The 17,151-nt window shown below is 46.1% G+C and overlaps 1 protein-coding gene across 2 annotated transcripts in view; it reads left to right on the forward strand.

Annotated features, from left to right (window-relative positions):
• Positions 1-4,090: 4,090 nt before the first annotated feature.
• The window catches only part of LOC146859680 (embryonic protein UVS.2-like), a 64,278-nt gene continuing 51,217 nt past the window's right edge, over positions 4,091-17,151 (forward strand). For both annotated transcript variants that reach the window (XM_085643429.1, XM_085643430.1), the window contains exons 1-5: positions 4,091-4,208; positions 8,017-8,041; positions 8,726-8,791; positions 10,709-10,849; positions 10,952-11,069. In XM_085643429.1, the coding sequence (XP_085499555.1) occupies positions 4,140-4,208; positions 8,017-8,041; positions 8,726-8,791; positions 10,709-10,849; positions 10,952-11,069 (419 nt within the window). In that variant the 5' untranslated portion in view covers positions 4,091-4,139. The remainder of the gene's footprint in view (positions 4,209-8,016; positions 8,042-8,725; positions 8,792-10,708; positions 10,850-10,951; positions 11,070-17,151) is intronic.

Below are 17,151 nucleotides of genomic sequence, written 5' to 3' on the forward strand. Positions count from 1 at the left end.
GAGCATGCATGAAAAGGCAGGAGGATATAAAATGAGTGAGACAGTGTGGGACATTGAGATGGGAAAGGAGTTGAAGAATGGGGCTAGTCCAACTTTGGCTTTAGATGCACCACAGAAGGGTAAATTATGCATTACCAGAAGGAAATCCCAATATAATAATCATTTTGTTGGGACTAGTGAGTGTCATGATACATACTTTATTGCAACAGGATGGGGATTCAAAGGAGGAGAAGATCCAGTTTTCCCGGGAGTGTATTATATTTGTGGGAATAGGGCTTATTACAGGTTGCCTGACCATTGGTATGGCACATGTTATGTTGGCCTGGTCTTTCCAAAGATTTTTCATATGGATAGAATAGAAGATGCAGAACAAATTAATCTACTAACACGCTTTAGAAGAGAAACTTGGTCAGAAATTGTAGGAGATATTTTTGGAGCTTTGATTCCAGCAGTGGGAATTTCATTAAATGCATATGGAATTCGGAAGCTGTCAACAGTGGTGGATCGCTTATCGACAAGCACCGCTGGAGGGTTTCTATTGGTGAATACAGAGATGGTTGCCTTACGCGCCATGTCTATGCAAAATCGACTTGCCCTTGATATTCTATTGGCAAAGGAGGGTGGAGTCTGTGGAATGCTGAAAGTTCAACATTGTTGCACTTACATTCCTGATGAAAAATATTACTGATTTGCATGAAGAATTGGTACCACTGGAAGCTAAAAGTATCTGGGCTAAAATGGCTAATAAGATGATTGCTGTTAAGAATTTTATTGCTAAGATAGGTAGTACCATTTTTGGTAAGATATTATTTCCATTGACATGTGTGATTGTTGCTTTATTGATTCTTAGATTAGGGTGTTTATGTTGTAGATACAGGAGGAGTAAAAAGAAAATAATAAAAGAAAATATTGAAAAGAGACAAAAGAGGGCAAAAGAGAGCCACAAGAAATAGAATTAGAAGAATTTAGGGAAAGCATGTATTTAGAAACAAAAAGAGATGATGAAAGAGAAACTGGGGTTTAATGTAAATGCAAAAAGACATTTGAATTTCTCCTAAGAAAAAGGGGACTACATTTTTGGGTTGGATTTTTGTGGTGATGATATATCACCAAAGGGGGGATTGCTGGAGCAGGGTTTTCTATTTAAACTCAACTTTCAGTTTATATTTCTATATGTCATAATTAAAATTACTAACGATTAATTATTAAGTATTAATTTTTGTCGATTAATTAATCAACCTTACTAATGAAAGAATTACACGTGGGAATGCAATTGCATGGCTTAATTAATAAGTGAACTAAGTTGGTGAGCAAATTAATTAAATAAGTGTGGCTAAAGTGCTATTTGTTATGTGTTTGCGCTTTAAATTAATATGCTTTAACGCTTCTTTATGTGGCAAATGGCTAGATAATACATACACATAAGGGTATTAGTGGGAATTAACCCTTCCTTCTATCATATCATATCCTGTATAATCAATACGATGTAGTAACGTTGTTTTGTGTTTCTTTTTAATTAAGTTGTCCATTTTGGCCTGTTGAGAAATGGCCGACATCTACAGCCTGCATTTGAGTAGATGAAATACGAAGAGAGGCCTTGTTGAATATGGTTGAAAATATGACCTCGGCCTCTGTCTGAGCTAAAAGTTATGAAAGGAAAACTCTGGGATGGTCGCCAGATATCCTTGGAGGAGAACAATTGTCACAAATGAACATTTTTGATAAACTTGCGGTGGCTTCACTATAATTCCGGAGAAGAGCATCCATGGATGTTGCATATTTAGTTTGACTTCCTTTTTCCGTGTTTTTATTTTTGAGATATCCGAGAGCGAAGATTTTTCTAATGTTGAGAGTTAACATCCTTTCCTGCTCGCTCTGCTCAACGGACGCTTAGAGCTTGTTTGTAACTTTTAATGTGTAAGTTTTGGTATAAATATTGTTAGACTAGAGAGGGTCTAAGGCCACTTCTTCCTGAACTTATGCTCAAGAGGATCGATGCTGATTGAGAGGACGGCGACTCGAGAGACTTTGATTCTTTACTGAGAGACCTGTCCTGACCTAAAATACGACATTTAGCTAGAATAGGTAACTATGAGAATAATGATTTTGCTATTAAATGACTTTTCATTTGAACTAATTTAGATAAAATAACTTTTGTTTGAATTTCAGTGTCGGGTGGTTATTTCTTTGTCATTTATTGAGATCTCAAATGTGTTCTTATGGTTTAAATCATGACTCAAGACATTTCAATTAGGTTGCATTGACCTCAAATTAGATGCAGATTGATTTAGGAGTTGTCTCGTATATTCAGTGTGGATAGAGTAATAGAATGAATGTTGGTGTGATGGGCCCTAGCGTATGGTGAGTGTATGTGTGTATGACTGTGAGATTACTCTGTCCGTGGAAGTAGGGAGAATTTATAAGCTCTGATCTGCAGCAGCGGTAGCACAGGAAGAAGCATCTAAGAGAGAGTGAGCGGCTGCTGGCTACTGCTGTTCGTGTCCTGTAGCATGTAGTGCTATTGTCACTTTGGACACAAGGGTTGATTTTGCATTGAGATAATAGCGTTAAATGCTGCTTTAATCTCTTCATGTAATGATGCATAATTCCCAGTAATATTGCAGTGATTACTAGTAATTACGGTAGTTATAATTACACCAGTTACACCTATCCCAAAAAAATGAACAATTGATTGGGGGTTAAAATAAGTTGCATATTGGTGATGGGCATAGGAAGGGCTCCCATGCACTGTGTGTGAATTTCTCAATTAGGGAGATGTTGAGCTGAGATTGAGGTCTGTAATTCAGAAGGGGCTCCAGGGCCGGACTGACCATAGCGGGCACCGGACATTTCCCAGGTGTGACGCCAGGGTGGGGGCTGGTTTTGGGCCCCGGGGGGGGGGGGGGCATTTTTGTTACAGGGCCGTTTTTGCAGCATAGCTGCAATATTGGCCCCTGTAACAAAATCGTCCAAAACCGACCGTGGCAACCAGCTCAGCCACACCCCCAAGCCCCCAGGGGGGGCTAGCCGAGCACTTTGCCAGGACCGGTTTTGGTTCCCAGTCCGGCCCTGAGGGGCACCATAGTCCCTTCCTGAGGGTGTAAGGTTGTATGTCCCTGGTGCCATCCTTACACCCTTCCTTCTATCATTTCACTCTTTTTTCTACCCTTCCTTCGATCTGTCCACAGCCTTGTATCATTTTTATGTCCATGTAGCCTTCCACTCTTCTTTTCCTCACTCCACCCTTCCTTTCGTTCAGCCTCCTACTATGTTTTTCGTCGACTCTTCCACCCATCTTTTCATCCCCCAACTCTGCCTTTCATTCTTCCACCCTTCGTTTCATCCCCCGACTCTGCCCTTCACCCTCCCACCATACCATTCATCTCCTGCCTTTCATCCCACTACTCAGACTTTCATCCCACTACTCTACCTTTCATTCCTACACTCTTCCTTTAATCCTTCCAACCTTCCTATCATCCTCCCACTCTGCAATTCATTCTACTACCCTGCCTTCATCCTAAAACTCAGCCTTTTGTCCACCAACTCTGCCTTTCGTCCACCAACTCTTCCTTTCATCCTCCTGCCTTACCTTCCATCTAGAAAGGTTTAACTCTGGGCCAGCCACAAAGCTACTTAACTTTGCTTGAAAAATCAAATCTACTCTTCGGACGCACGTCCAGCTCATCTTCTGCACTGTTTGTGTCTCATGTGATCTTCTCCAATCCGGGTCTTTCGGTGCCTCGAGGACTTTTGTTGTTATTTGAGGAGCCAAACCCTTGAAGGTGCGCCTGTGTCCAATCACAGATTCACCCTCTTACGAGAACGAAAACAGAGTGAAAGATTTTCAAACAAATATATATCACGGTGCAGGATCTGTCACAAATCCAATTTACCACACTTAAAAGCTGCTTATTATCTTGGTTATGACACCTCAGAAGCGATCCCAGGGCACCCTCTCCAGGACAGACACACCTTGTGACCTGTGCAGAAAGAGGTGTCATCCTTGGGACTGAGAGCTGATTGGAGGATGCTCAGCCTCTTCTGGGTATATAAAGGACTGGTCTGGGGTCAACAAAGCATCTCCCAGAAGGAAGAAACATTGACCTCTGGCGACCTGAGCACTGCTCCAGAACCCAAGGATGGACAGCAGAGGATGGACTCTGGTTGCAGTGTGCCTGGTGAGCACCTGCTGGAGCTTACCTGTGCAGGTGAGACCCCTTTAGCAATGGTAAAAAGAGCTGAGTGCAGGTACAGGTGAGTGCTGCAGTAACAGTGCTATATATGGTTTTGTGCAGTTGTAGACTCTCAGGTGTGCATCACTGTGAGTGCACCTGTGCAGGTGAGAGCCACAATACCAGTGCTATATATGGTTCTGTGCAAGTGCTGATGTAACAGTGTTTTTTTTTGTTGATAAATATTTATTTATTTATTTTCTAAATGGTGAAGCCAGTCTCTCAGATCAGGAGAAATGATACATTTACACCATGAGTGTTCACAATACAATGGTTTCATGAAGCAAAAAATAGGGGGGTGTAAAGATAGTGACCAACCTTAGGTTGGGGAAGGCATTGCACCCCACTTCTTTACAGAAAGAGATTCAACTTTGCAAGTGTTACAATACATTTCTACAATTATTTTGTTGCCTAACAAATAAAAAGAAGAAGAACTAGAGGCACAATTTGTTAATGAATTTATCCCTTTGTATTTTTTTTGTTTTGTTTTTGCCTGTTTAGCCAGGTTCCTGTTTATTGTGTGTACTGTGTTTCCTCTTTAGCAGTGGTTGAGTTGGGGTTCCAGTTGCAGGGAGCAGTGCATGAATTATAGTTCGTCTATGAGATGTGGAGTTGGGTCTACAACATACCATAAGTTGCTATATCTGTTGTTTGGTTCCGAAGTGTTGCGTACTCCTGCACGTTCCCTCGACAATTCTGTTTCAACTGCTGTTAGATAAGCTTGCCAGTCAGGAGGGTTAGGTAATAATGTGTGACCTGGTATATTGTCACGTGATATCTCAAGCTCAGAAACCAGGGCTTTGCGTAAATCAGTAAGCCACACTTGAATGGATGGGGCCATGGGGATCTTCCAAGACATAGCTAGCCTACCTTTGGCTAATCCTTAGGAGAGGTCCAAGAATTTGCTTAAGGTTTGGCCTTTGGATGATCATTTGGTGATACTTGGGAGAAATGTTCTAGCATCTAAAGCTATCCCTTTACCCGCTGCCTCTGTAAGTGTACCCGCTATCATCTTCCAGTATCCTATGAATCCTGGACAGTCCCATACCATGTGTATGAAGGTGGCTCCTTCATTGGAGCATCTGGGACACAGATCTGTGGATGTCAGATACATCTATGCTAGTCTCTGGGGGGGTAACATACCTGTTATGTAGGTAATTAAATTGAGTTTACTTTAGATTTGCATTTGTTGAGATTATTTTTGGTACTCTCAGGTATTGTTCCCATTGTTTGTCCGTCAATGTTACTGAAAGTGCTGTGTCCGAGTACATATGGAGCAAGGTTAACAGGATTGCAGTGCCTTGTCTTATAAAAATGTATAACATTGTGATGTCCCGGCGACCAGAGCCATGGGTGAGTAATATTTGGAGAAATTCAGATGTCTCGGGTTCCTCACATTTCCTGTTCCACGTCATATGTAGTTGTTGTGTAAGGGATGCTTATCATAGAAAGGAACCAGGAGGTACCCCATAATCATCTACCATTTCCTCAAATGTACTAACAACTGTGTCAGTGAGCAGGTCCCCCCATGTGGTTATACCTAGTCCTTCCCAGTCCACCATCTCTGGTCGGCACGTCATTCTCATTTGACCAGGTAGTACCTAAAGAGGTACGTCTGGGGCAAATGGTGGTAATTTCCGTCTCTTCTGCACGTAGTGAGACCAACAATTGCAAGCTATGTTCATTAAAGTATTCTGTGTTTCTCTTTGTGGCATGAGGGTCTCTGAGCCCATCAACCAGTCTGATACTGTGTGTTTGTGTAATCCTGTTACCCAGTGCCCTAGTTCTGTCAGATTGTAGCCCGCCAACCACCGCATTGGCCATTGCAACAGGGCTGCCACAAAATCTTGGCACCCAATCCTCCATCAGTCAAGAGTGTGTAAAGCTTTGTAAGTGAAACTCGGGAACTATTTTTGCCCCATTCCTGTAATGTCAACTTTGAGGTAATATCTCGAAAAACGTTTAGTGGCAGAATGAAGGTGAGAGCAGCAAACAAATATAACATTCTGGGCAGAGGTAGAATTTTGGATATTGCTACATAGAGAGTACACCTGTATAGGAGAGTATGTGAGTGGCCATATTACACAGACCTCTGCGCATGTAATGCCTCTCAGGTGTGCTTCGCAAAGAGCGCATCTTTGCAGGAGAGTATATCAGTGACAATATCACACAGCCCTGTGCACATGTAATGCCTCCCAGGTGTGCTTCGCAGAGAACGCACCTGTACAGGAGAGTATATGAGTGACTGTATTACACAGCCCTGTGTACATGTAAGGCCTCTCAGGTGTGCTTTACAAAATGCGTATCTCTGCAGGAGTTTACTGTGCGCATGTAACGCCTCTCAGGTGTGCTTAATGGAGAGCCCAGGAGGATATATGACAGTATTAAGTAGCCGTGTATATATGTAATGCCTCTTAGGTGTGCTTCACAGAGAGCGCAACTGCACAGGGGCGTAAAATCGCAATAGTATCACATATGCGAGGCCTTCACACCTCCTGCACCCCCAGTGCTGCTACACCATTGTTACCTGCACAATGTGTCTAGACCCCAAGAGTAATCTTAGAAGCACATCATAGGAACAGGAGAGTTTTCCATGAGCATTTGTGAGGTATCGGTCCAGCAGGCCGGGGGCACCATAAGGATCGAGCTGCGATAGAGGTCAGCTTACCTGGACAGGTGATAAGTGTCCATCAAATTTGAAGTGACTTTGAAAGTATGATTTCCACCTGGGCTTATTTTGCAAATCCTATAAAGAGTAGGACTTTGGGAGGGTGTTCGTAGTGAACCTCCCAGGACACTTTCCAGGGCCAAGGTCCTCATCCTGGGCCTGCATCCCGCCGAGATGTTCGCGTCTCTGATTGGGCCATGTAATTCCTGCATCAAACTGAGCTCATTGTAAACAATGGTCCTGTGTGGGAGGGTATTTATTGTGGTGTTTAGATGGTGGATGGCTATTGGATAATGTGCTCAGTTTTCTGCATTTGGGATGGGGGTAAAGTCCTAAATCACATGTGTCAGAAGATGTAAATATGTTTGGACTTTCAAACAGATTTTGTGGACTGTGCCTGCAGGATTTCTGCCACTTTTTACTGTCAATGAATCTACCTTTCCAAAACTCTCCACGGGTATGGGACTAGCAAGCGAGGTGGAATTACTATTTGGGCACAAAGAGGAGTTTGCACCGAAATCAGGATTAGTGCGGCCGTCAGATGGTTCTACTTGAGGTACCTCGAGGACCACTCCATAGACTCTTCTGTTACATTATAGTGAACTCTGTACATCTTCGGAGCCATCTGTGCTGCTGAAGGCCATTTGTTCTTGTGACACTTTCTCCGAAACGTTTCTTCATCAGTTGTCAGTATCCAAATAGGTGCATGAACCACAGACTTCACCCTTGACACCTGTGCAACCCAGAGTGTGTGAAACAATGGGCCAAACCAGGCCAGGAGCCACGGTGTTTTACCACAGTATGGGCGCTTGAATATCGACCCGCAGCAATACTGAGTGTAAGATATCAGCTGCACAGTATCAACAAGGGAAGTCAACAAGGGGGCATTGGAACAGTAAATCTCCACTCCCCAAGATACTCTTACCTTGATGATACTGTGCAAGGGGATGTCCTGCAGCCCACCCTGCGGGTGGAGATGTGTTGTTTCGATGCTGTGACATACAGCCCAACCTATATTTTATGTCATCTTTGAAAACACGGCTTTAAGGTTCCCTAAAGTTCTAAAATCCTCATACTTACATTAGGTGATTCAAATGCAACTTTTCTCTTTTGCAGAATCTCTATGGACTGGAGAAAAATCGTAAGTACTTTTTAAATCGGGATATGTTTGAACTTGAGCATAGCTCCTGTACATAATGAAGCGCTATACTCCGGGCACGGTTGGCGGCTGCATCGTGTACTATCTAATGAATCCATTTAAATCTCTTTTTGTGGATTTACAAAGTGATACAGAGTATGATGTGTGCCTTGTGCACGAACATAATGCTGCTATGAGTCACAAGGTGTGAGGATGAAAGGAGGAGCATTCACACCACTGTCCGCATGCGCAAAAGAGAAGTTGCCAAGATAGAAAAGTGAGAATGAGAGAAACGCCCACAGAGAAGCAAAACCCTGAGCACCATCGGCTGGTGACAGAAATGGAGCGGTTTATTGATCGACCCGCTCCATTGTGTATTTACAACCGGTATTTGTGAAAGGATTTAGAAAGTCAGGCATTGTAAGAGCTTCCATAAGACACATGGGCCTGCACATCTTTCCTTGTTTGACACATATATCCTGGCACCTACAGGGCTCTGCGCATGTCACCCCCTCCCACACAATATTCATGATTGAGAGCTGCCAGAAATACACATTTTGTGCAAAGAAAACACAGATGCACATTTGATTCCAGTGAATATTTCATCTTTTATAATTGATTTCTGAATCCACCTATTCCTGTGCACCAGCAGCTGATGTGAAGCTGGGAATGTGCCTTCTCTTTCAGACACCGGGGATCCAGAGGAGCCCCTGACACCAGGCATCTTCGAGATCATCACCAAAGAGAACAAAGGTAAGAGAAAACCTCCGGCTTCTGGGCGCTAGACTTTGTTACACAAGATTCAACTGTGACCCTGATTCGAGGCACCTTTGAGATCAAGATAGAACCAAGAAAAGAGCAAACCTTAGGGTGTCTGGGCGCTAGACTCTGTTAAACAATAGTCAGCCGTGACCCTGTCTCAGACATTTTCGAGATCGACACCAAACAGAACCAAAGTAAGAGAAAACCTCCGGCTTCTGGGCGCTAGACTTTGTTACACAAGATTCAACTGTGACACTGATCCGAGGCGCCTTTGAGATCAAGATAGAACCAAGAAAAGAGCAAACCTCAGGGTGTCTGGGCGCTAGACTCTGTTAAACAATAGTCAGCCGTGACCCTGTCTCAGACATTTTCGAGATCGACACCAAACAGAACCAAAGTAAGAGAAAACTTCAGGCCTCTTGGCGCTACACTCTGTTACAAGATAGTCAACAGTGAGCCTGAGCCCAGGTGTCTTCACGATCATCACCAGAGACAACCAAGGTCCTGGGCGCGGCCCTCTCTGCAGGGTCACTCCAGATCTGTGCCTTCCTCTGCCGTCCTTTTCTGAACTCGTTTTTGTTGGCTTTTAGGACTCGTTCCCTGCTGACCAGTGGTAAAGTGCTTCTGCTTCTCCCTAAAACATGGTACCATTGGCCTGCCCCTAACTGGCACGTTTAATTTACTTGTAAGTCCCTAGTATCTGGTGCTGGGTGTACCCAGGGCGTGTACATTAAACTCTACTTCGGGGCAGCAGCACTCCTTGTGGTACCCACTAAAGTAGAGCTTTAAACATGTCTCAGGCCTGACACTGCAGCCTGTAGAGCAGATTGAAGCAGCCATTTACACCTGGACTCAATCTAGAGTCACTGGCTCGTATTTGACAAATGCAGAATATCTGGGAACAGATGCCACCCTTTTAGAAACATACAGAGGAGCGGAGTAACACACTGAAAAAGAAATGCATTCTGGGAAATAAAGTCCTCCCCAAACACATTTCAAATTCAGAGCATAGAAACATCTGGCAACAACATACAGATATGTTTCATGTCATCACCACAGAACTACTATTACTAATCAAAGCACATGATTGGTCCACACTGGTATATATTCTAAAGGATTCTGTTAATACAAACATATCAATGAAAATCAAACTACCCTTTGTGTGCTACAAATTGTGTAAATCGATCCTGCTCGTTGGTCTGTTTCAATTAGTAAATATTCAAAGATTTCTATACATTGGTTCATACTTGTATGTAAGACAGATAATGACATGTACAATCCTAGTTTATATGTAAAGACTTAATACAAATGTGTGGACGGAGAATTACACACAATTTAGGGTGGTGACCCGGTGGAATGGCTGACTCTTTTAAAACGTGTGATGTCACTGCTGGTGTTTGCTGAAAGACGACATAAAGCGCTTAGAAGCCATATAGCCAGTGCAGTTGTTATTCTGATTTTTCTGTCTTAATATGCTCCATGTTATTATAGCAAATCAGTAAAATGCTTTTAGTGGTGCCATAATTAACTCCTGATATGACATGTTGACAACACTATAGGAATGTAAGACACAGGAAACCATTCCCAGTAAACATTAAAAGCTGCAATCACTCACTGTGGATCAAGCAAGGATTTATGGGGAGCAACAAATCACCCCTGAGGGTTTCAAGGATGCCTGTGTGCTCAGGCCTTTTTAGTCCCTGGGGTCATTTATTTATTAGGTGCTTATGTCATAGTTTGATGTTTTACCTGAAATCTTCCTCCATCACAATGATTCTTGCATTTTATAATGTGTTTTTTGAAATTGCACTTTAGGCCTAAAATCAGCTTCCTTCTCTTCCGCGTGCTCTTGTTCCCTCTGGTTATATAGCAGACACTGACCACTGTCACTGTCTTTTACTATTGTAGGCAGCTCACAGCTGGTGCACGAGGGAGACATTGCCATCCGACCAGGCCGCAGTGCCATCGTATGCCCAGGCAACAGCTGCTTCTGGCCTAAATCCAGAGATGGGACAGTCCATGTGCCCTACACCCTCAGTCCCACTTACAGTGAGTTCACTTTTTCACCAAGGCTTAACATTGTCTTTCATAGATACCTTTCCAGGATGCTTCAACTTATGTCATCCTCTCCTTTCCTCTGTTGTCCCTCAGGTGCCGAAGATGTGGATGCCATCAAAGATGCAATGAGTGAGTTTGCAACTGTGACCTGTATCCGCTTTGTTACCCGCACAGCGGAACCAGATTACCTCCAGATCCTGCCTGAGGATGGGTAAGAGCATAGGACACCATAAGGACTGACCCTATATTCGGCATCACACGAGGAACAGCTCCATCAGATACACTTATTACTTCTAGACCCTGCCTGTGGATGGGTAAGAGCACAAGACACCCTAAGGTTTGATCCTACATTCAGCATCACACCAGGTACGGCTTCATCAGATACACTCGTTACCTCCAGATCCTGCTTGAGGATGGGTAAGAGCTAAGTGCACACTAAGGACTGATCCTACATTCAGCATCACATCAGATAGACTCATTACCTCCGGACCGTGCCTGTGGATGGATAAGAGCACATGGCACCCTAAAGACTGATCCTACATTCAGCATTACACCAGACATGGCTTCATCAGATAGACTCATTACCTCCAGATCCTGCCTGTGGATGGTAAAGAACAATGGGCACCCTGAGGACTGATCCTACATTAACCATCACACCAGATAGGGCTCCATCAGATAGACTGATTAATTCTAGACACTGCCTGCGGATCGGTAAGAGAACAGGGTACCCTAAGGACTAACCCTACATTCAGCATTAAACCAGATAGGGCTCCATCAGATAGACTCATTACCTCCAGATGGTGCCTGTGAATGCGTAAGAGCACAGGGTACCCTAAGGACTGATCTTACATTCAGCATCACACGAGATAGGGATTCTCCAGATACACTCATTGCCATCAGACCATGCCAGTAGATGGCAAGAGCACAGGACACCTGTTAAGTTGTAGAGACTGCCATGCCACGTTTTATTTAAGTCCTTTATTGAAGTATCTAGTTGTACAGAGACACCATCTGCAGACAGGGCTGTTGTCAGCATCCAACTGCTTCCTTAGCCTCTCACCAAAAATCTAATCCCAAGAGGTGATGCCTTGGATTCCAGCTTGCGATTCACCACTTGGTTACAGAACTTTGCTTACTAAAGGTTCTGTAACCTGAGCTACCACATCACCTCCTTGGATGCGTAAGAGCACAGAGTGCCCTGAGGACTGACCCCACATTCAGCATCACACCAGGTACGGCTCCATCCGAGACACTAATTAACTCCAGATCCTGTCTGTAGATCGGTAAGAGCACAGGGCACTCTAAGGACAGATTCGACATTCAGAATCTCACCAGACGAGGCTTCAACAGATAGACTCATTATGTCCAGATCCTGCCTGTGGCTGGGTAAGAGCGCAGGGTACTATAAGGACTGATCCTACATTCAGCATCATACTGGAGAAGGCTCCATTAAATAGAATCATTACCTCCAGATCCTGCCTGTGGATGTGTAAGAGCACAGGGTACCCTAAGGACTGATTCTACATTCAGAATCTCACTACTCAGAGCTCCATCCGATAGATTCACTACCTTCAGATCTTGCATGTGGATACGTAAGAGCAGAGGACACCCTAAGGACTGATCCACATTCATCATCACAACAGATAGAGCTCCATCAGATAGACTCATTACCTCCAGACCCTGCCTGTAGATGAGGACACCCTAAGGACCAATCCTGAATGTAGCATCACACCAGACACGGCTTCATCAGATAGACTCATTACCTCCAGATCCTGCCTGCCTGTGGATGCGTTAGAGCTGAGGGCCACTGGAGGGCTTATCCTACATGCAGTGTCACACCGGATAGGGCTCCATCAGATAGACTCATTACCTCCAGATCCTGCTAGTGGATGGGTAAGAGCACAGGGTACCTTAACGACTGTTCCTACATTCAGCATCACAACAGGTATTGTTCCATCAGGTAGACTCATTCCCTCCAGATCCCGCCTGTGGATGCGTAAGAGCAGAGGGCACCCTGAGGACTTATCCTACATTTAGCACACCAGATAGGGCTCCATCGGATAGACTGATTACCTCCAGACCCTGTCTATGGGTGCATAAGACCAGAGAGCGCCCTAAGGACTTATCCTATCTTCAGCATCATACCAGATAGGGCTCCATCAGATAGACTCATTACCTTCAGATCCTGTCTGCGTATGGAGGGGAGCACAGGACAGTCTGAGGACTGATCCTACATTCACTATCACGCCAGATAGATCTCTATCAGATAGACTCATTACCTCCAGACACTGCCCGTGGATGGGTAAGTCCAAAGGACACCCTAAGGACAGATCCTTCATTCAGCATCACACCAGGTAGGGCTCCATCACATAGACTCATTACCTCCAGACCCTGCCTATGGATGGGTAAAAGCACAGGATACCGTAAGGAATGTTCCTACATTCAGTGTCACACCAGATGTGGCTCCATCAGATAGACTCATTACCTCCAGACCGCGTCTGAGGGTGGGAAAGAGCACAGGACAATCTAAGGACTGATCCTACATTCAGCATCACACCAATCAATCAGGGGAATTGTAGCACGCTACTCACCCGTGAGGGTCTGAAGGTACTGGAGGGGGGGGGGTTCCGCCGATCTGTTAAGTCGAAGAGAGAGGTCTTGAGGATCTTCCTGAAGGTTTTCAGTGAGGGGGCGCGTCTGGTGTCTGCCAGTAGTTTGTTCCAGGTCTTGGCTGAAATGTGAGAGAAGGATCTTCCACCTGCTCTGGCTCTGTGGATGCACGGGGTTTTGGCCAGTGCGAGGTTGGTAGATCGGAGGTTTCTTTTTGGTGCGTGGAAGTTGAATCTGTCATTGAGGTATTTGAGTCCGTTGTTGTGTAGGTATTTGTAGGCATGCGTGATGATTTTGAAGGTGACTCTTTTATCCATGTGGAGCCATTGGAGATTTCGTAGGTGTTGGCTGATGTGTTTGTGCCGGAGGATACCGAGGATGAGTCTGGCGGCGGTGTTCTGTATTGTCTGGAGTTTGTGGAGCAGGGACTTGTTGATGCTGGCGTAGAGTGTGTTTACATAGTCCAGTCTGCTGGTGATGAGTGCATGGGTGACTGTCTTCCTTGACTCAGGGGGGATTCATTTGAAGGTCTTGCGAAGGATGTGGAGGGTGTTGAAGCAGCTGGAGGTGACGGCGTTGACCTGACGGTTCATGGTGAGTGATGAGTCGAGTACGATGCCAAGGTTCTTGGAGTGGTCTGAGGGGGTGGCTGGGCTTCTGAGGGCGATTAGCCACCAGGTGTTGTCCCATGCTGAAGGAGTGGTTCCGAGGACAAGGACTTCTGTTTTCTCAGCGATGAGCTTCAGGCAGCTGCTGGTCATCCAGACTGTGACGTCTTGCATTCCTTTCTGGAAGTTGAGTTTGGCATTGGTGGGATGAGCTGGGTGTCGTCAGCATAGTGATACGATGTTGAGGCCATGTTGTCGGACGATGGCTACGGGAGGGTCCATGTAGTTGTTGAAGAAGGTCAGGCTCAGTGATGACCCCTGTGGGACTCCGCAGGTGATTTTCATGGGATCGGAGAGGAAGGGTGGTATTCTGATCCTTTGGCTTCTTCCGGTGAGGAATGAACAGATCCAGTACAGGTCTGTTCCTTGTATATCGGTGTCGTGTAGTCTGGCTACCAGTGTGCGGTGTCGAAGGCTGCTAATAGGTCGAGTAGAATCAGAGCTGCGCAGTGGCCTTGGTCCAGGAGGGTGCAGATTTCGTCTGTGGTGGCGAGTAGGGTGGTCTCGGTGCTGTGGTTGCTTCAGAATCCAGATTGGGACGGGTCGAGGACGGCGTTCTCTTCAATGAATCATGTCAGTTCCCCGTTGACTGTTTTCTCTGCAACTTTGGCTGTGAAAGGGAGGAGTGAGATGGGCCGGTAGTTCTTGAGGTCGGTGGGGTCAGCTCTGGTCTTCTTGAGCAGGGGCCTCACTTCTGCATGCTTCCAGTCATCTGGGGAAGGTGCCTGTTTTGAAGGTGGTGTTGATGGTGCATTTTAGTTCGGGCACGATGGCGGCCGCGGCTCTGTGGTAGATGTAAAGAGGGCAGAGGTCGTGGGGTCCCCCGAGTGGGTGTCTTTCATGGTCGAGGCGGTGTCTTCGGTTGTGATCTGTGTCCAGTTGGAGATGGTGGGCTGGCTAGTGTCTCTGGGGGGTGGGGGGCCGGCTGTGGCGTCTGGTGGGTGGTCGATGAAGTTGTCGTAGAGGTTTTTGATCTTAAGGTGGAAGTAGCTTTCAAGTTTGTCGCAGAGATCTTGGGACAGGGTGATGTCTGTGGCTTCACTGCGTGGGTTGGTGAATTCCTTAATGACACTGAAGAGTTCCTTGGAGTAGGCGGAGTTGGCGAGAATTTTGTTGTGGATGAAGTTCCTCTTGGTGGATCTGATTTGGTTGTGTTTGTTTGTCATGGCGTAGTTGTAGGTGGAGTAGTTTTTGGCTGTCTTGGTGTTTCTCCAGTTCTTCTCCAGGCGTCTGCAGGTGCGCCTGGCTTCTTGGAGGTCAGTGGTGAACCAGGTGGCTTTCCTGGGGCGCTGTTTGTCGGGGTTGCATAGTGGGGCGAGCTCGTCTGCGCAGTTGGAGATCCAAGTGTGGAGTCCTCTGGCTGCGGTGTTTGCATCGGATGTCCAGGTGTGGTTGTCTCGGGTGTGGGTGGCGTTAAGTTGCTCGTCGGTAACCTTGCTTCAGTTCGTTCATAGTGGGCGTGGGGCTGGTTTGGGTGCTTTGGGTTTGTCAACGGCAAAGTGTACGCAGTGGTGGTTGGTCCATGGCATTTGTTGTTGTGTGGCTGAAGTGGACTCTGTTTCCTGCCATGAAGATGGGGGTCGAGGGTGTGTCCTGATATGTGGGCTGGTGTGGTGACGAGTTGTTTAAGTCCAATGTGGGCGAGGTTGTCACGGATGATGGTGGAGTTGGGGTCGCTGGGGTTGTCAAGGTGGAAGTTCAGGTCTCCAATGAGTATGTAGTTCATTGAGGCGATGGCATGGGGTGGGATGAAGTCGGTGATGGTGGTGGCAAAGGGTGTCTGTAGACGAGGCTCCCTCAGAGTGTGGCATTGGGGCTGGTCCAGATCTGGAAGTGCAGGTGTTTGGCAGAGGGGAAGGTTTCGCAGGGGGTGGTGAGGCAGAGGGGGCTCTTGTGGGCGATGGTGAGGCTCCCTCCCGGGTGGTTGGGGAGGTCCTTCCTCTGGATCTTGTATCCGTCCGGCATGGCGGTGTTGATGTCAGGGGCGGAGGAGGCGTTGGTCCAGGTCTCTGTGAAGAAGGCGATGTCGGGCGAGAGGGAGTCGAGTAGTTTCAAGATCTCTACGGCATGTTTGTGCACGGAGCGCTTGTTGAGGAGGATGCATCTTAGAGTGCCGTCGGTGCTGGCATCGGGGGTGTTGGAGGCCAGGGTGGTGGTGAAGGTCTGGCAGTAGTGGAGGCAGGAGAACTGGCCGTGGGTTGTGTTTGGTGAAGCCTTTTGGCAGTCTCTGAGTCTTCCAGGATTGAGTGCGAGGAGGGTGGTAGTGTCATAGCGATGGAGGGTGAGAGATCCAGGGTTCCTGGCGCTGGCCGTGGTCAGGTCGTGGACGGGGGCAGACGTGCTTTCCTTAGGTGTGCCCGCTGCAGGCGTCCACTGTGCGACTGCACATCAGCTGCCATTAAGTAGGAGAGGGGGGAGAGACATGCAGCTGGGAGGCAGGAGCGTGGGTGATCAGGGGGCAGAGGAGGCAGCTGGAAAAAGGCAACGAAACAGAAACGGAAGGCACAAGAACACTCAAAATTAATTAAAAGTAAAAAGGCACATAGCGAGAAACTAAATACTGTAATGGCACAATGCATGAAATGCAAGAAATTAATTACAGACAAGACGGGGCAAGCATAATAGCGAAACAAGAGAATGTCACAATTAAAAAAACGAAATACGGTGATGGCACAAAGCACAATAGCGAGACAAGAGATGGGCACAATTCAAAAAAAGAAGTATGGTAATGGCACAAAGCACAAAAGCGAGACAAGAGATGGCTGCAATTTAAAAAACAAAGTATGGTAATGGCACATAGCACAATAGCAAGATAAGAGAAGGGCACAATTCAAAAAACGAAGTACATTAATGGTACAAAGCACAATAGCGAGACAAGATATGGGCAAAATTCAAAAATGCAAGGTAACGGCACAATGTAGGAAAGCGAATTACAGACAAGGGGGACCAGCACAATAGCGACACAAAAGATGGGCACAGGGCACAAAGCGGTCTCGAACCCTACCTGGGAGGAGA

Source organism: Triturus cristatus, chromosome 3_1 (genome assembly GCF_964204655.1).
Source record: "Triturus cristatus chromosome 3_1, aTriCri1.1, whole genome shotgun sequence".
Classification (NCBI taxonomy): domain Eukaryota; kingdom Metazoa; phylum Chordata; class Amphibia; order Caudata; family Salamandridae; genus Triturus; species Triturus cristatus.